General features: G+C 39.4%; 1 protein-coding gene across 1 annotated transcript; it reads left to right on the top strand.

Moving 5' to 3' along the window:
* Positions 1-257: 257 nt before the first annotated feature.
* Positions 258-25303, top strand: LOC126248969 (growth arrest and DNA damage-inducible proteins-interacting protein 1). Its single transcript, XM_049950520.1, has 3 exons — positions 258-825; positions 9055-9154; positions 24991-25303. The coding sequence occupies exons 1-3, from the start codon at positions 368-370 to the stop codon at positions 25198-25200; spliced, it is 768 nt and encodes a 255-aa protein (XP_049806477.1). The 5' UTR covers positions 258-367; the 3' UTR covers positions 25201-25303.
* The last annotated feature ends 501 nt before the right edge of the window (positions 25304-25804 follow it).

The raw sequence follows: 25804 nt of genomic DNA, 5'->3' as shown, positions 1-25804 counted from the left end.
ACGTGACACGCCGTGATGGCAAGCGTGAATTGGCCTATCACCTTTCCGTGAAAGCTCTTGCGGCGCTGAGGAGATCATAAAGATTCCAATAAGTTAAACGGCTTTTTTACATTCGTGAGTTCCGTCTCAGCCACTCGTGCATAACGTTCCTGTTTGCTACACTTTGAGAAAGCTGATGCTATGTGTATGCTTGCGCAAGTTTTCAGTGCATATTATTTCCAGCTGTTCACTATGCTCATGCAGAACATCTTCTGATTATGATCTTTGCGTAGACGAGTTACGAATGTGTTGTTTGTTTTGATTTACATATGTGGAAGTGGTGTAGAGTATTTTGTATTGTGATTGCTAAGAAACTGTTGATATTGAAATGTACCTTGCAAATACTTTTCATTTTGTGGTCAAGAAAGGTTATGAACGTTGTTTGTTTAAAGCCGTGCGCCAGTTTAGTACCGAAGCTGTAGAGGATTCGGTAATTCGACAAGCAGGTATTATTGACGACTCTGATGACAGCACAAATTATGAGGAATACATCGAAATGAAGAGAAATAAATCACGTCTGTTACCACAGCATCACAATATATTACACAATAAAGCACCATATTCCAGCAGTAAGGGTTGGTTTCATGATACGGTTAAGTATAAACGTAGGCTTTACGGGCGTTATGGTAGTATTAGTGCTGTCAACCCAGGCGTAATGTGGCCAACTAAGAATGATTTAGATGACATTCGTGAATATGAATCTGTCGCATACCCACATACTCTTGAAGAGATGATTGAGAAAAGTATCGCTGAAAGAAAGTTGAGGGAATCAACGATCAGGGAAAGGTACGTGGAGACTCTTATTGCCCAGTTTTATTGTGTCAGAGACGTCTCTAATGATTTAATTAATATGGTTTTGCTTGTATAGAAGCTGCCTAGCAGCGTGTTGATTATGCATGTTACCAGTTTTTTGAACTTCGGACCTAACTCAACGCCGGTATTGTTTGGGTTGGTGAGCAGTGTTTTCGAGAGACTCTAGATTCCGCAGTCATATTTGATTGCAAACATCGTAGGAATATCAGTTATCCTCACTTGCTTATAAGTTTTTGATCTGGTTGATTTAGAACATTAGTGTGAAAGAGACGAATTGTTTCTTTCCAGGGATAATACTTTTGCAAACGCTTCATTGTATCTCTGTATATGTGCAACACGCAGCTCGTTCTTACTTACTGCAAACAAGTTCGAATACTGTTGTAGATTTGTTATATTTCGCCTATCATTATTTTTGCTATTGTGTGCCATGATTCTGATGGTAGTTGTCCTGTAGTGACTACTCTAAAAGTTTGGAGCATTTGGGTCTAGTATTTTCAGGACTGCAATCAGTTATGATCTGCTTATTTGCTGCAAAATGATATTCTGTGTACAAAAACAAAATTTCTCTGCGTTTGACTGTTTGTCTATTTCACAGTCATTTAAACTGTGTAAACATTCTTCTAATAGTGGATGTCGCAGGTTTGAATCCTGCCTCGGGCATTGATGTGTGTGATGTCCTGAGGTTAGTTGGGTTTAATTAGTACTAAGTTCTAGGCGACTGATGACCTCAGGAGTAAAGTCGCATAGTGCTCAGAGCCATTTGAAACATTTTGAACTCACTGATTACAGCTGGCCGCTGTGGGCAAGCGATTCTAGGCGCTTCAGTCCGGAACCGCGCTTCTGCTATGGTCGCAGGCTCGAATCCTGCCTCGGGCAGGGATGTGTGTGTTTGCCTTAGGTTAGTTAGGTTTAAGTAGTTGTAAGTCTATGGGACTGATGACCTCTGATGTTTAGTCCCATAGTGCTTAGAGCCATTTGAACCATCACTGATTGCATAGTTTTTGCATATACTGCGCTATTTAACAATACCCACATTTGCCACTTTGCTTATCTTATCACACAACTCCCAGAAGGAATTTGGGGTTATATAAATTAAAATATGCCCATGTAAGAAGCCAACAGGTTGATCAGTCTCCTGGGAGAGAAGGGTTTTACGTTATTCGTGTACACAACATAATATGGTTTTTATGTTTTAGTTTTCTACCTAAAATTATTCTTTTCACTAGTTTCTAATTTTTTTTGTTGAGTGTTTCTCCTCTGTTCAGTGGCAAGAATGAAGTTCGGCTTGTGCAGTTTTCTTTTCAGCTAGTTTGTACCTTCAGGCTAAAGTGCACTTACAGTGTTCCAGGCTCTTCCACTGGGTGCTACTGTTGCATGCTTGTTTCTGTCAGTTGTTACCAGTTGGATGAAAGTATACAGTAGCCACTGAGATTCGCTGAATAATTTCTTTTTGTGGAATATGCAAAATGATTTGTTTTTGGTATGTAGATTGGGAATAAAACTAGATAGATGTGCTATCAGATTGTCCTGTGGTGAAGCTCAAGGCCTAGGTTAGGCTGGAATGTGACAGTGCTGTTGTGAGTTGGCCAAGCTAACAAATATCAGCTTGAAAATACGATTGTCATCATAGATAGCTGTGAAGCATATCCCAACATTTAAGTTCTTCATTTCAATAACCAACATGTACATCATGTTTCCAATTTCATTGAAAATTTTAATAATGTCATTAAATTCTAACCTAATGGGACAAAATGCTGGCCAACTTTATTTACAATCCATAGGAAATTACAAATGAGCATTTAGATTGGCTGCAGAAAACTGACTCACAATATTCCATGTTCACTGCCAATTATTCATTGTGGAGAAAGTTACTAACAGCAGCAAGCAATGAAAAATCAGTGATACACCATAGGTGCACTTTTACACACCATACTTTTATCTATGTTTTATAAAGGTTTGGGAAAGTTGGATAACAGTTATGTGGAAAATAAGAAATCTGATAAATACTATTAGATCGTCTACAAATTGCTTGGATGTGCAGTATCATAGATATTACTTCACAAAGTGTATCTGGTGTGAACACAGTTATGTAAAAATAGTGCCATAATTTTCAGAACATAATAAGTTTCGATGAGGTAATATTTAATGTCTTGATGAGTGAAAGACTTGAAACAATATATACAACTGACATTTGATTCAGACATGTTCGTTATGTAGGCAGAGCTGCTGGAACTCTTAAGTAATGTGAGTCGTTTTCAAATCAGATGTTGCTTGGGGTGCAATGATCCCTTATTAGGTGTTCCCCCACTTGATTACCAGGTTAGTTATTGGGGTACCATAGTGAGGAATCAAAACGATAGTAGTTCTACAGCTTGATCTTTGTTTATCTTTTTAAAGCATTTCAAGATTTGAGGTACATTAATTACAAGAGAAACTCCTAGGAGTTTGAATTTATAGTGTGGTACCAGCACAGCCAAAACTCCACTTAAGCTTTTATTAATAGATTATTTAAACAAAAAGATAATCTATACAGGGTGTAACAGGTATATGTTCATATATTTTATATGTAGTACCTTAACATGTACACACATTAGTGTGTCGGCTGTTTTTTCTCTGTGTCAAACAGTCTTTACAAACATGTCATAAACTTTACGACCTAGTGTTTTCTGCATGGTCATAACTTCACCACTAAGTGGACTACAGCTGTCAGTATAGATTAACTGTTTTGTGCCTACACTTCAACAGCCCACCTGCTGCCCTGGGAAAAATAAGCATTAATGGCTTACTACTCTAGCCACATGTACTTGGAGGTACCCAACCCTTAAAAAAAAAATAATGAAAGTGCTGATGTAATGTTGTTCAGTAGACTGTCCTCAATCACCAATAGAAATGTCTGCATGTATACCCATTACACTATTACCAGATATTTATTGGACAAAATTATCTAAGAGAAAAATTATCATCTTAGTTAATGACACACGTCTCACATAATTCATCAGCATTTGGAGTTTATAAGCCATTTCATACCATTTACACTATCCTTTGTAATTTTTTAAAATATGTGTGTCACTCAGGGATTGTATACGCTGTAACAAGATTCATTGTTCTGTAAACCTTGTAACATGTCCATAAAAACAGAGGAAGACACTAACTTTGCAACCTGTCCATAAAAATAAAAAAGATGTACATTGTTGTGAAAGGTTCATAGACTGTCATCACTCAGTTTTGTTGCGAAGACACTTTTGGATATTGCCTGACTGATCGCTGTACTGCTACCTCTGTATATTTTTTACAGAAATTCTTCTTAGTTCCATTTGCACTGATTGCTGTAGGCCTAATTCATAAAACTTAGGACAGGTATAATTTCAATGTATATTATGTGTCCCTGTCTAGGGGTCAGAATATGGCTTAAAAAAAGAATAACTTGACTAATTCCACATTCCTGAAGGCTCTCCTATATGACATTAACTTTAATTCCAATACTAGGTGGCCACAATATCGTTGCAACTTGGAATGAGGGTGTTTCAGTCATGTGTGTGTGTGTGTGTGGGGGGGGGGGGATGTTTTTATGAAGTGATTCAAACTCTGTAATCTTTCTGCAAATGCTTCAACAGTTGATTGCTCCTTACAACTTAAAATATTTCTCCATCGAAAGGCACCAATAAAAGTATATTGGAGCTCTTTGCTGATAATTTTATGTGGGCAAAAAAGCAGTTGGGTAATTCTAAAACATTGCATCAACAATATTCCATGGATTGTGTGAAGAGATGTTTATGGAATGTCTAAATATGTTAAATAAATATATTTCATACAGTGCAATATAATGATCAAAATTATTACCATTGCAGTGTGATTTTTTTTGTATGAACGATATTAAAATTTACCGTATTAGTTTTGAGAATTCCTGTGATTTACAATGAAATGAACACCCTTAGCTGCTTACAGACGTTGACATACGTCAACTGGGACAGATGAAAATGTGTGCCTGACCGGGACTCGAACCCGGGATCTCCTGCTTACATGGCAGACGCTCTATCCATCTTAGCCACCGAGGAAACAGAGGATAGCGTGACTGCAGGGATTTATCTCTGGCACGCCTCCCGTGAAACCCACATTCTCAACGTATTGTCCTGCACTACATTCGTATGTCAACGCCTGTAAGCAGCTAAGGGTGTTCATTTCATTGTAATTTCATTCTAACGAGCTGCATGGTCACGGATGGTATCTGTTCTTTCGGACATGTCCGAAAGAACAGATACCATCTTAGTATATATATAACACTCTTTGCTAAACTAGAAGGAACTGATGAATAGAAAGTTCTTTATGTCACTCCTAAATTCTTCTGTATTAGCTAGATGACATTTAACATGTACTAACAGGTTACTGATGACATTTGTACCCATGTATCTGACTTCTTTCACTGTTAATGTTCCAGAGATAGGAAATTTTCTAAAGTGGTGTCTGCAAAATGTTCAAAACTTGTGTATTCTGAATCTGAAACATCTTTGCAAATTGAGTTTCCACAAAATATGAAAAAAAAGACATTATGTTCTCCCATTTTAATTCTCCCCTCAGCTCTAATGGTGTGAATTGCAAAATTGTAACAGAACTGATATACTTCATTAATTCAAGGAATTGGATTTTCTAGTTCAAGTTGTGATTGTATTCATAATACCAAGAACTGAATGCTGCATTTTGCTACTGGCATTTTGTGAATTATTTGGTGGATTGTTACATGGTCAAGTAACTTTGGTTCACATAATTGCTTGGAACCTGGGATAATAATAATAAAAATATATGGTGGAGCTATCACATTTGGACCTTACTTATGAGTGACATGGGTTGGAGTACAAACAGAATGCACAAAATTCAATTCATTTTTCTTATACTGAAAAGATCAAGAAATGTTGGAAATACAGAAGCATCCGATCACACCCGTCTGCTTTTACCCATGACGCACAAATATGGCGGCAACGACCATAAACCACGATTCCAGTATGGCGCATATAAAGTCATTACGTACACATTATGAGGACGAAAATACATCGAAAAACAAACACACACACTTTCCACAGAAAGCCTAATGACACTAACGGGACAAGCGCGGTAAATGGGGTGTTTCGTGGGTGGGGGGAAAACTAAATATGAACAAATTTAGACACCCAGCCCCATACAAAACCACACAAAGAGACGAAAAAAACCGACATCATCAAACTCCCCAAATACCACTAAACACAATATCATCAGGAATCAGACACTTCCCTTGACCTATATAGCCCAGCAGCAGCAGCTCCCGACCCCATAAATTAGGACCAAACACTTCCCTTGGCCTATATAGCGCAAAAAAATCTCCCGATACCAATACCAACATACACAGCCACACATTGGGATTGAACACTTCCCTTGGCCTGCGCACTGTTAATTTTATCCATCATATCCATTCCTGAACAAAAACAACAACCTATTAATTTTACTAAAATTACCACATGACGCACAGTGAACAACACTAAATTAACCTTCACACAAAATCGTTAACTCAATGAAACGAATTCCACTACAAACACAGCCGACACTCTAACAATTGTGGATAATGAGCAAAAGCAAACTGAGCCCTTTACACCACACAAACGAAAACCCTGAACATACCACCAGAGAGCACAACAGACCACAACACGACGACATCTAGAAACACACCACACTCACAAACCAAACTCTGTGCCGTCATGACGTCACACACGACAACACCCTTACGTCGCGGGTCAGAGCCGACGTGTGAGATCAGACGCTTCTGTCAACCCGAAATGTTTTAGGCAGCAAATCTTGATATTATAAAACAAATAGCCAACACACAACTATCAGTTTACAAATTGGAACAAAATTCAAAAGAACACAATTTAGAGATGTCAGTTCAGAAATTCTAATCTTATCTCCCACCTACTGGTGGTCAGAAGTAGCAACTTTTTGACTGTCACATATATTTTGTAAGTCTGGTTAGATTCATAACCAATTTATCTGATTGGTACAATAGCCGAGTGCAGACAGATGGGCTTCATTAACACAGGTACACATATGTTCCATACCAGAGTTAGTGTTTGTATACATTTGGTATAGTAAGGCTGACAATTATGGGACCTCTTCTCCCAGTGGAGGCTGGGGGTTATGGCATTGTTCTCTTGTTACTATCTGATCAAATTCCCCAGGTGTTGAGTCCACTTCAAAGGCTCTTTACAGTGTCACAAGGGAAAAAAGTAGATAGTTTTATTAAAAAATAAAGGCATTCTATTCTGTGGTACCTATGAATGTTAAAAATTACTTATATATCTTAAAAAAGTCTAAACATTAGCCAGTAAATCTTGTAGAAAACTGCACTGTAATTTATTAATTCATTCTGGATATATTTAAGAGAAGAGCTAGATGCTGAGGAGTATATTTACTAAATGAGTGAGAGAATTCTGTCTTTGGTCTCTTTCTGTGTTTGATATGCTAGTGCTGTTGTCCTGCAATTTAGGATGAAAAATTCTTGTCCATGTCAGTTTCCTGCACATTTTGTCTTTTTTGTTATCTGATGTAATTGTGGGACATTGTATATTTGCAAGTTTGAAACCTTGTTTCTTTGTGTGTGTGTGTGTGTGTGTGTGTGTGTGTGTGTGTGTGTGTACAATCCAACATGATTTTTTTTTGGATATAGAGAGGTGCATATGTGATGAGGAATAAAATATTACTGTAGAGTGTTAAATGGGCTAGTCTAGTGAATTCTGTATAACACACAAAGATAAACAAGATTTTTAAAGACTACTTATTATTTATAGCCTTCAGCTTTCATTAGTAACAATAGTGCTGCTGTGGACAGAGGTAATATTGATTGACAAGCATATTGTCATTCTGTGTTGGGTTGACATTTGGTTTCTGTCTCAAACAAGATTTTGGATTCTAGGGCACTCATGTCCTATTTATTTTGAAGTGTCTGCTATTATTGTTACATGATGTTGTTTTCTTGCTTCCAAATTACAACAGCCCCTCAAAATCAAGTTAACAGTCTTTGACATTATCCAGACTGTGCATGCCATTGGGGTAGGTGTCATGATTACCTATCATGATGAATGTCTGTTTGGTCACAAAAGAATTGTTTCTCTGCGTTGTTCTTTGCAATACAGAATCCCGATGTTTACAGAACATTCTGTAATTTGTGCAAATACTTTTCTGCTGATGCTTGAGCATAGTAAATGATGAATAGTTTTGACATTGTACTTGTATAAATTGTGTCTGATAATTGCTTTAGCTTTAAGCATTTGAAAATGTTGAAATGTATGTATAAAAATATGTAACATAATTTTTTTAAATGTCTCAACAATGAGACAGAGTTTACTTGGAGAGGTACTAGCCTAATATGAACTTTTACAGTAAACATGTAGGTGATGCTGCTGCCTGCTCAACCCTCCTTGTATTGCATTCACACTCCTCTCTAAATAGGGTGAATATAATAATTGAACATTATTTAAAGTTTTGCACTTCATCATATATCTGTCTGGTCAGGTATGATTAGCCTGCTACAATACCGACCATCATAAGTGTGTTTAATAATAGCACATCTAAATAATATTCTTATATTAAGTTTTCCTTCTGAATTTGAGAACTATAAGAAAATATTTGAAGTCTGAGCATTTAGAGCCCACTTAGAGAAACCATACAGCTACTATCTTTGTAAAAGTTACTTGTTGAACCCACTTGCATTTCTGATAATTTAAGTGCAGTATAATCGAGGTATACACTACAAGCAGTTTCATGTTATTTGCTTACCAAAATGTTTTGTTTGGCAAGAGGGGCGGATTCAAAATGTAACCTAAGCCATTATCATTGCCAATGGGTTCACGTGTAAATGTGCCAAAGATACATTATATGTTTTTCGTGACTAACATATTATTCAGTGTACGATTTGGATTAAGTATCAGCTACTCACTGTAGAATAGGCATTGTGATGTGGGTAATGCCATAAGCAAGAAGTTCATTCCTTTTCTCTGCTGTCCTTTCTCTCTCCCTAGGTTTCACTCATCCCTTGTCCTCACCATTTACTTTACATTTTACATTTCAGTGTAACTTCTAGTACCATGATTGTGCGCTTTACTACTTATGTGTAGTATTTTTTTTATGTGTTTGTTTCGAAATATTTTTAAATTGATTTAAATAACATCTTTTGTTCAATAGAGAGGAGGCTATTTCTAAGAAGATGGAATCTTTGGAAAAGTGGAAGGAAGAACTTAAAGCTAGAGTTTTAAAGAAAGAAGAAGCTATGCTTGCTGCAAAGGTATGTATATAATGTTGCAATTTTTAGGGTTCTGTACCTCGATCGGTAAAAGCAGTACCCTAATAGGATCACTTTGTTGGTGCCTGTTAAGACTCTGTTTTTTTCTTCTTCTTAGGATTGGATGGAGTTATCAAGTTGAAATTTATGTCAAATACCAAGGTGTATGGTCCCTTGGTAGTGTGAAATATTTAAGCTTCTCTCATTCATCAAAACCTGTAGATGAACTATCTATGTCAGGGGCGGCCAATAACGCGGCATGCCAAAAGGGGTCTGGCTTGCGTGCGTTTGCTCTGTCGTCTGGCTGCACATTTTCCTCACCACCGTGCTACACTGTCTGAGTACGACGATGAGGAAGCTGCTAAAGTAGCACACTTAAATGACAGTGCAGTGGCATTGTATATTACTTGGTTTCATATTTATCTACAAGATGCATCACAGACAAACAAAAATTTCACTATTATTTAATTATTTTTGGTGCACCAAAGATCTAATATAATTTTAGTCCGGTAAAAACTGCCAACATATGAACACATGCAAACATTCTCACAGATGTTCATACTCAGTTTGCCATGTAATTGTGACTTATTTAGTTTCACAATTGAAAAAATTGTTTCACACACATGCATTGATCAAAATATTTTATCACATTCGCAACCTCATTATATAGGCATGGAAACCCTTCCCGAGAAAAACAACAAAAACATCTTGGACATTTGAACATAAAAAGAGTTTCTCTTGTAAACAGGAACTACACAGGCAACTGAAATGGCAAACTGTCTCGAAAACAGACGTAAGAATGGCAGTGTCCTCAGTACATTCAGAAAACTATCCTTGTCATTCTTTCAAGGCCACAGTGAATTCTTAAAAATTCACGTTTTATTTAAGCCTAGTGAGCTTAGGGAAGTTCTTTTTTTCTTGTCAGAATTTGTCCATTCTACATTGTGATTTTCTTTTTATGTATCCCATCAAATCAGAACTAAGTTATTTCTCACCTTTCAGTGTCTTACTGGGGGCATGTGCAATCCACTGCACTTAAAATGCGAAGTCTCCAATCTATTACAGATGTTCTAATTTTTGTTCCTGCTCTCATTTTTCCTTCCTAAATTCAACAATAGCATCAAAAAGTCCTTCCAGGCATGCCACTTATATGAAGTCTCCATGCTGTTCATTCAATTCTATCGAAAACTGTTGCAAAGGACAGTGGAATATTACTATTACTCTTCATTTTTTTACCACCAACTGTTGCAACTGACAGTAGAATATTACTATTACTATTTATACCACCAATTTTGTCACATGCTCCATGCCTGCAAATTTAGCAAAAAGTGCTTCTTGATGAATCCTCTCTTTCAGTTGTTGTAATTTTTTGCTCTTTCATCATCAACTAAATCTTTACATTCTTCCTGCATGATGTTGTAATGTCGTTTCATAGTAAATTTGTGGTACCCATTGATTAGGCATCTGTAAATCACATAATAGGTATTGAGAAATCTTATTCTTCTCGTATGTCACTCCCACTCATTTTGCTTCCAAGAAGCACCGAAAAAAGCTGAGGTAGACTGAAAGGCTCCATCCCACACACATTGTGCTCATGCGCAGTGTGGCCAGCCCTGGTGTATATGCTTAATTAAGTTTGTATGGAATCCTTAAAGCATGAGTCCTACTCGCACTTGTTCAGTTTTTGTTGTTAGATGCTATTTCTTTCACTTTCAAGCTCTTTGGAACAGTAAGTAAAACAGAACAAGATAGTGCATTTGGAATTAGTCTATGATTCTTCATTCCAGCGACTATTCTGTGATTCACAGACACCAACCAATTTGAGAAATCCTCAAAAGAAAACCAACATAAAGATATGCTCAAAGTTGGTGAACTGGAAGTCATAGCACCAAACACTGAGTTTAAACAGAGAGTGTTCTGCATGGGACGAATTGCACCACAAACATGATTTGTCCATTCTACTGTTTTTGCACCAAGTATATTGTTCTTTTGGAGAAAAGTCATACGCAGTAATATTGTAGTGTGAAGTTTCAGATACAGGCCAACTGCTGAGACCATCACAGGCCTGTAAATAGTGAAGGCAGAATTTCAGTAATTTAGTGAGGACTAAAGATGCAGAAGTCAGTAAATTAACATATTTTGCATATTTGCATTTGTTGATGTCTTATGGGATAACATTCTGGTTATGCTCACACTTAGGCAAATCACTGTGTATGGTGTTTGGAAGCATACTTGCCCCATATACTTGCGGTACTCACTATCGACAACAGTAATGCTTACTTTACTCTTCACCCAGAGGCTTGATTTCAGTACTGCTCATTTCAGTGTTGGGTTTGTTTTCACAGCAATGTTAATTGTACATTAACACTGATACACAGCAGTACAGGTAAGTATACTGCTAGAAGTCCAGTATGCACCTCATGTATTGATTCACTGAATATAGTGGATGAGCAGTGCAACATTGCTATGCTGAACTCTTCCTGCAACTACGGTATCCTCATCACTGTACTGAGGGTTTTCGCATTGCTCTGTGTTTTCTTTTGTATGTTTTTGTGATTTTATCTTGCAACCTTCTACACTGTTGTGAAGATATTTTCATGAACGCAAATGTATTTGTGGTGGATATATATATATATATATATATATATATATATATATATATATATATATATATATATATATATATATATATATGCCTTTTTTCCCCCTAAGGTAAGTCTTTCCGCTCCCGGGATTGGAATGACTCCTTACCCTCCCCCTTAAAACCCACATCCTTTCGTCTTTCCCTCTCCTTCCCTCTTTCCTGATGAGGCAACAGTTTGTTGCGAAAGCTTGAATTTTGTGTGTATATTTGTGTTTGTTTGTGTGTCTATCGACCTGCCAGCGCTTTTGTTTGGTAAGTCTCATCATCTTTATATATATATATATATATATATATATATATATATATATATATATATATATATATATATATATCGTCTAAAGCTGATCCACTATATACACTCCTGGAAATGGAAAAAAGAACACATTGACACCGGTGTGTCAGACCCACCATACTTGCTCCGGACACTGCGAGAGGGCTGTACAAGCAATGATCACACGCACGGCACAGCGGACACACCAGGAACCGCGGTGTTGGCCGTCGAATGGCGCTAGCTGCGCAGCATTTGTGCACCGCCGCCGTCAGTGTCAGCCAGTTTGCCGTGGCATACGGAGCTCCATCGCAGTCTTTAACACTGGTAGCATGCCGCGACAGCGTGGACGTGAACCGTATGTGCAGTTGACGGACTTTGAGCGAGGGCGTATAGTGGGCATGCGGGAGGCCGGGTGGACGTACCGCCGAATTGCTCAACACGTGGGGCGTGAGCTCTCCACAGTACATCGATGTTGTCGCCAGTGGTCGGCGGAAGGTGCACGTGCCCGTCGACCTGGGACCGGACTGCAGCGACGCACGGATGCACGCCAAGACCGTAGGATCCTACGCAGTGCCGTAGGGGACCGCACCGAAATTAGGGACACTGTTGCTCCTGGGGTATCGGCGAGGACCATTCGCAACCGTCTCCATGAAGCTGGGCTACGGTCCCGCACACGGTTAGGCCGTCTTCCGCTCACGCCCCAACATTGTGCAGCCCGCCTCCAGTGGTGTCGCGACAGGCGTGAATGGAGGGACGAATGGAGACGTGTCGTCTTCAGCGATGAGAGTCGCTTCTGCCTTGGTGCCAATGATGGTCGTATGCGTGTTTGGCGCCGTGCAGGTGAGCGCCACAGTCAGGACTGCATACGACCGAGGCACACAGGGCCAACACCCGGCATCATGGTGTGGGGAGCGATCTCCTACACTGGCCGTACACCACTGGTGATCGTCGAGGGGACACTGAATAGTGCACGGTACATCCAAACCGTCATCGAACCCATCGTTCTACCATTCCTAGACCGGCAAGGGAACTTGCTGTTCCAACAGGACAATGCACGTCCGCATGTATCCCGTGCCACCCAACGTGCTCTAGAAGGTGTAAGTCAACTACCCTGGCCAGCAAGATCTCCGGATCTGTCCCCCATTGAGCATGTTTGGGACTGGATGAAGCGTCGTCTCACGCGGTCTGCACGTCCAGCACGAACGCTGGTCCAACTGAGGCGCCAGGTGGAAATGGCATGGCAAGCCGTTCCACAGGACTACATCCAGCATCTCTACGATCGTCTCCATGGGAGAATAGCAGCCTGCATTGCTGCGAAAGGTGGATATACACTGTACTAGTGCCGACATTGTGCATGCTCTGTTGCCTGTGTCTATGTGCCTGTGGTTCTGTCAGTGTGATCATGTGATGTATCTGACCCCAGGAATGTGTCAATAAAGTTTCCCCTTCCTGGGACAATGAATTCACGGTGTTCTTATTTCAATTTCCAGGAGAGAGAGAGAGAGAGAGAGAGAGAGAGAGAGAGAGAGAGTGTGTGTGTGTGTGTGTGTGTGTGTGTGTACTAATTTGAACACCAATATAAAATGGATTAACACCCTGAAACAATTTGTTTTTTGCTTTACATTGATTTTCTAGATCAGGCCACCCTTTAACTTTACCAATATCTGCACTTTGTTCCGGTTTAGAATAGGTTACAAACTTAAATCTATTTCTCCTAGTATATTTACGCCACGGAACACCAGAAGAGCGTTCGGGCAACAGACTAAATCCACCAAACGGTTACGTAATCGCGAAAACCCGTACTCGGCCCACTAGTAATACTAGGTGGGCTCGAGTGACTTTCTAATGGGGCTCCGCTAAGGTGGTCACCCGCCGAGGATGGCCCTGCAGCTCCGAATAGGTGCGCTGGCAGGCGCGACAACGGCACCTCCCATCTGTCATCAACTGCAAGTTGTGAAGAGTCTTGACTTCTCCCATGTTCCGGTGTATTATCATCTGTGTTACGTTGGTTATCTTCGGCCTGTTGCAGACCACGGGTAGCATTTTCATATCCTTGTCGTGTGAATCCCAGAGCGGGATGGAGATTGTACGCCATCCTGCAAGGTCCAAAAGATAATATAGCCTAGACAGCCATTGTGCACGGTAATGTAAACAAAGTTCATATACACAAGTACACTGCCACTTCTGTTTCTGATCTTTCAACTTGTGCACAAGCCTATATTTCTCCCTACCCTGAGAAGGAGACCTCACTGGACGTGAGGCCATTTTCTAGGATGGCCTACGGCTGTGTGTCTGAGAAGGACTGTGTGGTTACTATTGAGGTTCTAATATGTATACCAAAGAGGTCTGTATCTACCTTGTCTAAAATCAAAATATCTATTTGCACATCTTATACCATTTGGCATGAATACAAATTCCCTATACGCTTCTCTGAACTGTTGAATTATCTGTGGTAAATTAGGTTTATAAAACCAGAGTTCTTCCAGAAAAATGACTGCAGCGCTGTAATTAATCTTGTTGCCGTAGAATGTTATGGCAAGCTCGTCGATTCTCTGCTGGGTAGTCGGAACGAGGAATGCCAACCTTAGATCATCAGGGAAATTCCTTATGTGGTCCCAATTTTGATAAAAAAATTCCAACGCAGACATTAGCTGTAAACAATAAACTTTATTCAGAACGTGACAGTTACCTTACTTTTACAGAATGTCATATATACACGGTTACGAACAACAAAGGTTACATATTTTACCTCACTTTGTATAACATCATCTTTGGCTGGTTCATCAACAGCAATTTGTACACCAATATAAAATGGATTAACACCCTGAAACAATTTGTTTTTTGCTTAACATTGATTTTCTAGATCAGGCCAACCTTTAACTTTACCGATGTCTGCACTTTGTTCCGGTTTGGAATACGTTACAAACTTAAATCTATTTTTCCTAGTATACTTATGTCACGGAACACCAGAAGAGCGTTCGGGCAACAAACTAAATCCACCAAGTTTGTTAGTAAATGCAATCCTTACTTTTTCAAGAGCCCCTTGATCTTCAAATATCTTTTTGTTAGCCCTATCGTCTAATGTTAGCTTTTCAACTCTGACATTTATTCTATAAACATACGTAACTATTTTATTAATAATAACACCAGCATATTTATTAGCAAAAAATTTAAATTCATCACTAATTTCATAGTGTCTGAATGTTCCAAAGTTTTTAGCCGTTTCCTCATGTTTTTCAATTGCACCTATCTTCCCGTATTCAAACTGTATTGTATCTGCCTGTGTATACTCTCTCCTCCATTTACACATACGACCAAATATAGGCCTAGTCAGTAGAGTCCGACGGCGTATCCACCGCCTCGGTCGGGCACGGCGAAACCGGGTCATCATCTTCATCCGACGATAAGCATATATCCTCCGTTTCGGCCTCCACGTCCGACGGATCCGACGCAACTTCCTCCTTTACATTTAAACAATGCATTATATGACAATCTGCGTGAACAACCGTTAACCTACTGATTAAGGCTTCATCGCCAATATTAAAATCATTCGATACGAAAATAACAAGTCCACGATGCCTAATTACAAGACCAGCTTTGTTCTTAACGTTTACAGTTACCGGTCTACCTTCGACAATCCTTTTCAATGTAGAGGCAAACGGTCTCCAACGGAGCCAATCGAATTCCTCAAACAGTATTACATTGTGTATACGTGGGTCGTAACCACCGAATCCGAATTCGGAACAATATGGCATATACACATGCTGCTTACGAGTCAGTACCTTCTCTATTAACGTGGATTTGCCAATATTCGTATCACCATACAAGTACAACTATCTCTTACGAACCATCTTGGACCGAAAGGCCTCATTATACCAGCGGACCACACGGCCCGCCCAGCCATTGTACGTAAGATGACACTCGGTTAACGAACGTGCGACGTGCTTCTTCCCCTGAAAAGATTCGAAATATTTCTCTATAAATCTCACACGTGACCAATTATTAACGAGAAAAGGATCCGTATAATCAATATATTGTGTACGTTCTGCCCATCGGCGAAGCCTTACATTAAAGGAGAGAGCGGATTCATTACAATTGCATATAGGATCGGGATCTGATTTCGTAATATACGTCAATGCATTTTTCCTACTACGACATTTCTGAACATCAAAAACACCAGTTATGGAACCAAACATAAACTCTATACCCGTCCGTACCTCATTTAATAACTTCCCCTCAGCCAATTGAAGAAAACAATGCAAATGTGGTAAACTGTTGAATTAATTGCTGTAAATTAGGTTTATTAAACCAAAGTTCTTCCAGAACAATAACTGCAGCGCTGTAATTAATCTTGTTCCCGTAGAATGTTATGGCAAGCTCGTCGATTCTCTGCTGGGTCGTCGGAACAAGGAACGCCAACCTTAGATCATCAGGGAAATTCCTTATGTGGTCCCAATTTTGATAAAAAAATTCCAACGCAGACATTAGCTGTAAACAATAAACTTTATTCAGAACGTGACAGTTCCCTTTCTTTTACAGAATGTCATGTATACACGGTTACGAACAACAAAAGTTACATATTTCACCTCACTTTGTATAACATCATCTTTGGCTAGTATCTAATGGGGCTCCGCTAAGGTGGTCACCCGCCGAGGATGGCCCTGCAGCTCCGAATAGGTGCGCTGGCAGGCGCGACAACGGCACCTCCCATCCGTCGTCAACTGCAAGTTGTGAAGAGTCTTGACTTCTCCCATGTTCCGGTGTATTATCATCTGTGTTACGTTGGTTATCTTCGGCCTGTTGCAGACCACGGGTAGCATTTTCATATCCTTGTCGTGTGAATCCCAGAGCGGGATGGAGATTGTACGCCATCCTGCAAGGTCCAAAAGATAATATAGCCTAGACAGCCATTGTGCACGGTAATGTAAACAAAGTTCATATACACAAGTACACTGCCACTTCTGTTTCTGATCTTTCAACTTGTGCACAAGCCTATATTTCTCCCTACCCTGAGAAGGAGACCTCACTGGACGTGGGGCCATTTTCTAGGATGGCCTACGGCTGTGTGTCTGAGAAGGACTGTGTGGTTACTATTGAGGTTCTAATATGTATACCAAAGAGGTCTGTATCTACCTTGTCTAAAATCAATATATATATATATATATATATATATATATATATATATATATATATATATATATATATATATATATATATATATATATATATACTTTGGAACATTCAGACACTATGAAATTAGTGATGAGTTTAAATTCTTTGCTAATAAATATGCTGGTGTTATTATTAATAAAATAGTTACGTACGTCTATAGAATAAATGTCAGAGTGGAGAGGCTAATATTAGATGATAGGGCTAACAAAAAGATATTTGAAGATCAAGGTGCACTTGAAAAAGTAAGGATTGCATGTACTAACAAACTTGGTGGATTTAGTCTGTTGCCCGAACGCTCTTCTGGTGTTCCGTGGCATAAATATACTAGGAGAAATAGATTTAAGTTTGTAACCTATTCTAAACCGGAACAAAGTGCAGACATCGGTAAAGTTAAAGGTTGGCCTGATCTAGAAAATCAATGTAAAGCAAAAAACAAATTGTTTCAGGGTGTTAATCCATTTTATATTGGTGTTCAAATTGCTGGCGATGAACCAGCCAAAGATGATGTTATACAAAGTGAGGTGAAATATGTAACTTTTGTTGTTTGTAACCGTGTATACATGACATTCTGTAAAAGAAAGGGAACTGTCACGTTTTAGACGAATTTGGTTCACACACTACTTGCTGTCTGGGACTCAGCACTGTAAGGCCTAGAACCTGAGCTCCCATGGGAGTAGAGATAGGGGTGAAAAGTGTTTTCTTTTCAACCCCTGACACGTAGGCTGCCCTGTGTGTCAAGAGTGTTGCGCGGTAGTATTGGAATGGAGCTATATGTGCTGATGCACATGACTGAGCAGAGAGGGGGGGGGGGGGGGAGAGGGAGGAGGAGACAAATAGTAGAGGCAGAGGACGAGATGGACAGAGAAAAGGGGAGCAGAAGATGGAAATACAGAGAAGGTGAGGAGGAGGAGATGAACAGAGAGTGGTGGGGGATAGGAGGAGATGAACGGATTGAGATGGTTTAGGAAGAGATGGACAGAGACAGGCGAGAGAAGGTGGTGACAGAGATATGGGGAAAGAGGGGTTGGCTTGAGAGACTGGGGAGGATGAGATGGACATAGAAAGGAGGAGTATGGGGTAGATAGGCAGAGAGCATTGGGGGGGGGGGGGAAGGAGACAGGTGAGAGGAGATGGACAGAGAGAGGGATGAGGGGAGCTGGCCTAAGAGACTGGGGAGGAGGACATTTGTCCATTATATGTGCTGTTTGTGCACATGGGTACTTGGCTGAAGATAGTTTTTAAACTGATTTGTGTGTCCACCCAAAGGAGAGAATACTGTTATAGTTCTGTCTTCTATTCTCCAGAAATGCAGGGTGTGGTTGTAATGCTGTCACACACAGTAAAGTGGCTTCAAAAGTATAAATGTAAATGTTGAAATTAATAATTTTTGAGCAACATTGTCACCCTACGACCTGATACTCCCATTTTAGTGGAACTACTGAATGGTATTGCAACAACGCTATTTACTGAATAATTCTGTTAGGTTCAACTGGACCCATTTTCAGAATTGAATAAATTGACTTTGATCTTTACATTTTGAAAATTGGTCTGTAGCACACTGAATTGTGTTGGTGTGAAACATGCTTATGTTATATACATAACAGAACTGGAGACCAATTCTGGTATTAATGATTGTGTTTAATGTTGCATTAGATGTCATATTCCACTCATCCCCTGGAGACATGTATCTGAGATATGGAAATATGGCAAGAATGTACATTTTACTTAAGTGCAATACAGTGAAGTGGCTTTATGTTATGTAAGATTATTGTATTATGGTGCTGATATTAATTACAAAATAACCTAAAACTTTAATTTTAATTTAATCTATGAAGACACCCCAATGGAATAGAAGGAGTTGCCCGACAGGAAGTTCATTAAGTCAGTCTTGGACCCCACCACATCACCCACCATGAATTTAATATGCTTCAGCAAGTTGATGAGGACGTGTATCCATGTATATGACTCCTTTCTATACTAATGTTAAGCTCTTAAAAGCCTTTGTAGGTGTTCTGTTTGGTCTTAGCATTATATTCATGCTCGTTATTATTTGAGACATTGGTAATGACAAAACAAAAGACATTAATGAATATATGTATTGTTCCATAACTAACAACAGATCTAATTCTGTAGCTATATTCCTAAGTTTCCTCAGTTGAGTCCCACCTTCACCCCCCCCCCCCCCCCCCCCCCCCCCCCCCCCCTCTGCCCAGAAAAAAGAATCACTAACTCATTAATGGATGGAGGCATGCAGAATTAAATTGTTTCATCATTTTTGAATCATGTAATAGCAGTAATCTTGGGTATTGCAAATGTTACTAAACTGAGATGCTTCTGGGTATTCTGATTTAGGTTGTTATCTACTTGTAGTCCCAAAAACTTAATGGTTTTCACTTTTTGTATTTGCAGTAGAGTTCCCAGTTATCCAGAGGACTCAGAACCAGGCCCGAACCAGATAATCAAATACTTTGATAATTGGGTAAATCATGAAGACAGGTCATTTCTTTAAAAAATGTTAAATTTATGTATACAGTGCTACTGTAATATTAATTTAATGACTCAAAACAATGTTGTTTAGATTTTGTACAGTTCTCTACTTACGAGGGTTGAATGAAAAGTAATGCCTCCAACTTCATTAATTGGGTTTGGATGGGAATATTTTAATAAATCAAATGCAGAAATAATCCTTAGAACGTGATCCTTAATTACCAATATTCACTTTTACACATAATCACCAGCCAATTGGATACATTTCTGAAGCCGTCATGGAAAAAGTCAACACACTGTTTCCGCAACGACAGTCTCACAGTTTTCTCAACGTCTTCATCAGATGCATAATGATATCCCCGCAGATCGTCTTTCATTATCAGGAACAGATGGTGTTAGATCTGGACTGTATGGAGGATGCCGTACGGTGGTGAGATTCAGTCTCTGATGTTCTACTGTATGGGCACGTGAAGAGTGTGATTTGGCATTGTCATGCTGCAGGAAAACATTGCCCTTTTCCTTTCGGACCCTTGTTAGCCATCGTTTCAGAGTTCGCAGCATTCTGATGTGATGCTCTGAATTTATTGTTGTTCCACGATCAAGGAAATCAACATGGATAACACCATCTGCGTCACAGAACACTGTGGCCATGATTTTTCCAGCTGAGGGCTGTGTCTTGAATTTCTTTTTCTGGGGTTGATATTCCATAGACTGACATTTCGTCTCGTGCCACAATTGGATGGAGAAAGGCATCACCTTCATTCTTGTAATGTGAGAGGAGTTCCTGGCAAATTTCAAGTCTGTGCACTTTCATTTCAAGAGTCAGCGTCTGGGGTACCCATCATGCACAGATCTTCCGATAGCCAAGCAAAGTAATAATGTGACCCACATATTCTTGTAAAATGCTGAGTGTGCTTGCAATTTCTCTCTGAGTGATACAACGATCATTCTGAATCAGTCTGTCAACATTTTGCTTGTGAAACTTGGTGGTTGCTGTCACAGGACATCCAGCTCTTTGTTTGTCATGCAGGTCAAATGTTCCTGCCTCAACATTTTTAGACTTACTCGCCCAATGACACACAGTACTCACATGAACACAATCACCGTAAACTGCTTGCATTCTCTGATGAATCTCCTTTGGGGTGTAACCTTCTGCTGTCAAGAATTCAGTGACTGCACGTTGCTTAAATTGCATTGACCGACTGTCTACCTAGGGTTCCATACTTTAAACTGTAACAACACAACCGTTCAATGCTAAGGCTTACCGCCAACTGGAGCTGTAGAGAAGAGGCTACAGAACAAGCCAGTACCTGCCGCATACCAATGCTGCCAACTCTTGAAGATTTACGAAGGTGGAGGCATTACTTTTTAGTCAACCCTCATACATACAGTGTCAGTTCTTGAAAATATCAATCAGAGTCAGTTGTTGTGCTATCTTACATCATTTTCATGCAGCCAAGTCTTGCATCTGTTTGACAGTGACAGCAGTATATGGTCACACTCAGGCTGCCACTCCATCCATGTTAAAATAGCTTCAAGAAATGCATATGCCACACCACTAACGCGAATTCTTTACAGACGAATGGAAAAACTGGTAGAAGCCGACCTCGGGGAAGATCAGTTTGGATTCCGTAGAAATATGGGAACACATGAGACAATACTGACCCTACGACTTATCTTAGAAGCTAGATTAAGAAAAGGCAAACCTACGTTTCTAGCATATGTAGACTTAGAGAAAGCTTTTGACAATGTTGGCTGGAATACTCTCCTTCAAATTCTGAAGGTGGCAGGGGTAAAATACAGGGAGCAAAAGGCTATTTACAATTTGTACAGAAACCAGATGGCAGTTATAAGACTCGAGGGGACATGAAAGGGAAGCAGTGGTTGCGAAGGGAGTGAGGCAGGGTTGTAGCCTATCCCCGATGTTATTCAATCTGTATATTGAGCAAGCAGTAAAGGAAACAAGAGAAAAATTTTGAGTAGGTATTAATATCCATGGAGAAGAAATAAAAACTTTGAGGTTCGCCGATGACATTGTAATTTTGTCAGAGGCAGCAAAGGACTTGGAAGAGCAGTTGAACGGAATGGACAGTGTCTTGAAAGAAGGGTATAAGATGAATATCAACAAAAGCAAAACGAGGATAATGGAATGTAGTGGAATTAACTCGGGTGATGCTGAGGGAATTAGATTAGGAAATGAGACACTTAAAGTAGTAAAGGAGTTTTGCTATTTTGGGAGCAAAATAACTGATGATGGTCGAAGTAGAGAGGACATTAAATGTAGACTGGCAATGGCAAGGAAAGTGTTTCTGGAGAAGCGAAATTTGTTAACATTGAGTATAGATTTAAATGTCAGGAAGTCATTTCTGAAAGTATTTGTATGGAGTGTAGCCATGTATGGAAGTTAAACATGGACGATAAATAGTTTGGACAAGAAGAGAATAGAAGCTTTCGAAATGTGGTGCTACAGAAGAATGCTGAAGATTAGATGGGTAGATCACATAACTAATGAGGAGGTATTGAATAGGATTGGGGAGAAGAGGAGTTTGTGGCACAACTTGACTAGAAGAAGGGATTGGTTGGTAGGACATGTTCTGAGACATCGAGGGATCACCAATTTAGTATTGGAGGGCAGCGTAGAGGGTAAAAATTGTAGAGGGAGACCAAGAGATGAATACACTAAGCTGATTCAGAAGGATGTAGGTTGCAGTAAGTACTGGGAGATGAAGAAGCTTGCACAGGATAGAGTAGCATGGAGAGCTGCATCAAACCAGTCTCAGGACTGAAGACCACAACAACAACACCACCTGATGTCCCTGCATCTGGTTCAGTGATGGTGGCATCCTCCAGGCCATCAGTTTCTTGTCTCACACTTTGAATGATTCCATCATCACTGAGAATTTGGAATGCAGGGTCCGAAGAATCACAAGCAAGCTACTCACGTATATCCTCTGCACTTCAGTCAGAACATCCAGGAATTTTTGGAAGGATCTTTCTTATGTACTCCAGTGACATTTTGTCCTCTGCTGCTTCTCTTTCTTCTTCTTCCTTGTGACACTTCTTCTTTTCATATTCGTCTTTCTGTACCTCATATTTGGTTGAAATGCCTTTCAATTTGTTCCACATTCTAAATATGCGGTTTTGTTCACCAAATTCCACATTTCCGCCACTATGTAAGAGCAGTCTCTTAAATTCAGTTTTTGGTGATGAGCCACAACGCCATCTTCACTTCCATCTTCAGCAAAAGCTTATTCAACAGTTGTCTTCTGTAATGTTGCTCTATAGTTTCGATAACTAGTTAGTCCATTTTCTGTAGCAAACTCATTACATTTGGGGGCAGGAATTGTGTATCAAAATGTCCATCTTCTTTATCAAGAAAGCTTTCTGTTTTGTGGTTGAGTGCATTGTCCAGAATTAACATCACCTACTGTGTTCTTTTCCTACTGTCTTTTGGTATATTTTAATTTCAGGTATGAAAACTGAATCATACCATTCGCAAAACAAAGTAGCAAACATTGAGACCTTTGATAGATTCTTGTAAAAGGATGGGAAGTATTGTAACATTTTTAATGCCTGAGGTTTTTCAGTTTTCCTATTAACAGAAAGGATATTTTATGGTTTTCTGTAGAGCTAGCACAGTTCAGCATGGTAACATGGTCGTTACTAACTTTATGGCCTGGAGCACTAGTCTCTCTTTTAGAAACTGAAGTTGTTTCAGACAAAGCCTTCCAAATATGTCCTGTTTCATGTGTGTTATATAAAAATTCAGAGTCTTAAAATTCTGCTTAAATTTTGAATTTTTCAATAAAATTTTCTGCTGCTTTTGGGTTTGCATATAGTTCTTTACCACTTAAAACCAACTCATGGATACTGTGCCTTACTTTGAATTCTGTAGTCAGCCATTGCTTGCTTTAAACAAAGAAAGGGAAAAAGAGAGAGAGAGAGAGAGAGAAAAATTTTCTTGGCTAAAAGTTTTGCTTTTTTGCAAACAATTGATCCTGAAAGAAGGTTGCCCAATGCTTGCTGCTGCAAAAACCACTTAATTATGGGCTCTTCAGGTTCTTTGTTTTTTGGTGTTTTCATCAATTTTATCAGTGAACTGCCATCTTCGTTCTCAAGGACAGCTAACTGCTTACCGCTCGTGCATTTCTCTAATTGTTCAAGGACTTTTATTTTATCTGCCAGTGACAAGATAACGAGTTACCTTTTAGAAGACATATCTGGCACATTAAATCAAAACACATGCACAAAACAAAACAGAAGATGAAACATATTCAGCAAATCAGTGTATACATTAAGGCCAGAACACAGACTGAAGTAGGCTGCACAGAATGACGAGGACCAGAAACACAGTGATGCACATATTGTGTGTACTGTAGTCTTAGTTCACTGAAAGATATTTTCTTGTAATAAATTCACTGCAGACTGATTTTTAGAATAGTAAATAAACATGCAGTGTACTGTATACTGTTATAACTATCAATCAAAACCAAAAATTTTAGTCATACAGTACAATTTTCTTTTTCCGCAAGGTGATCCCAATAATTGATGATCCAGATAGTTAGAGTTCAGATGATTGGAGTTCTACTGTGATTGTTTGAGTAGACTATTTTTTTTATGAGAACCACTGGTTTGTATATACTGAGTTACATAAAAATTTAATAATGATCAAATTTGCCTTGAACCATTTGTCAGTCTTTACAAATATTTTGTTGGTTGCTTTTTCAATGAGAGGACTGATATTCCATTTTTAACTCTGTTTTATCATCTACAAAAGGGACAAAATATGCATTTTTTGCCAATGTGAATGGAAGAGTGCTTATGTGCATTAAAAACTAAAGAAGGTCCAGAATAGAACCCTGTGGTGACAATATTGTGTGATTGAAATGGAACTGATGCACTCGGTTTTCATCTTATATACATGAGAGAAAGCAATGAACTTGCTTCTGTCTACCATTGTAAGGGGGTATAGTTCAACAGCAATAAACCTCTCATTTTGAGAAATATTGCCCTGTACTTCTTCATATGTAAAATTGGTGAACCATCCTCCTCTGAAGTTTTTTAATGAAAAATTGTCTTACAGGGGTAATATGTTCATTTTCTTTGAATTGTATGCTTGATTGACAAGTATGACTCTCCTGACACCCAGGTATAACAACTCAAAATATCTGTTGTTTCTTTAAGGCACAATACCGTCTAAATATGTCAGCTTGATAACAACTGAATAATTGTGCTAACATTACTAATTGTACATTTGTATTTCAGGCGAGAAAGGATCGACTAATGGAAGAAGTCCGTAGGCATTTTGGCTTTAAAGTGGATCCCCGTGATGATCGTTTTAAGGAAATGTTGGAGAAAAAGGAAAGAGAAGAAAAGAAATTGGCAAAAGAAGCAAAACGCAAAGCCAAAGAAGCAAAAGCAATGGCTAAGTTAACTGAAGCAGTGGCAAAAGCATCTATAGAGTCAAAAGACTGAAAATAGTGTAATAGTGGAAAAATATGTTGTGTGTAACAGCAACTGTTCTATCTGGAAAATTGTAGAGATTAAAGTGGTGCCTTGTGCTGTTGTGCTCCTTTAACTGTGTCTAAAGAAAACTCTCATCCCCGTACTGAAAATTATACTAAAGAATTCAGCTACATCTTTTTCAGTTGCCTGCACATTCATCTGTTATATTGAAACTTCCTGGCAGATTAAAACTGTGTGCCGGACCAAGACTCAAACTCAGGATCTTTGCCTTTTGCGGACAAGTGCTCTACCAACTGAGCTACCCAAGCACGACTCACGCCCCGTCCTCACAGCTTTACTTCTGCCAGTATCTCATCTCCTACCTTCCAAACTTTACAGAAGCTCTCCTGCGAACCTTGCAGAACCAGCACTCCTGAAAGAAAGGATATTGTGGGACATGGCTTAGCCACAGCCTAGGGGATGTTTCCAGAATGAGATGTTCACTCTGCAGCGCAGTGTGTGCTGATATGAAACTTCTTGGCAGATTAAAACTGTATGCTGGACTGAGACTCGAACTCGGGACCTTTGCCTTTCGCGGGCATGTCCTCTATCAACTGAGCTACCCAAGCACGAC

Source organism: Schistocerca nitens, chromosome 3, assembly GCF_023898315.1.
Source record: "Schistocerca nitens isolate TAMUIC-IGC-003100 chromosome 3, iqSchNite1.1, whole genome shotgun sequence".
Lineage (NCBI taxonomy): Eukaryota > Metazoa > Arthropoda > Insecta > Orthoptera > Acrididae > Schistocerca > Schistocerca nitens.
This window is presented reverse-complemented; position numbering and strand designations above follow the sequence as displayed.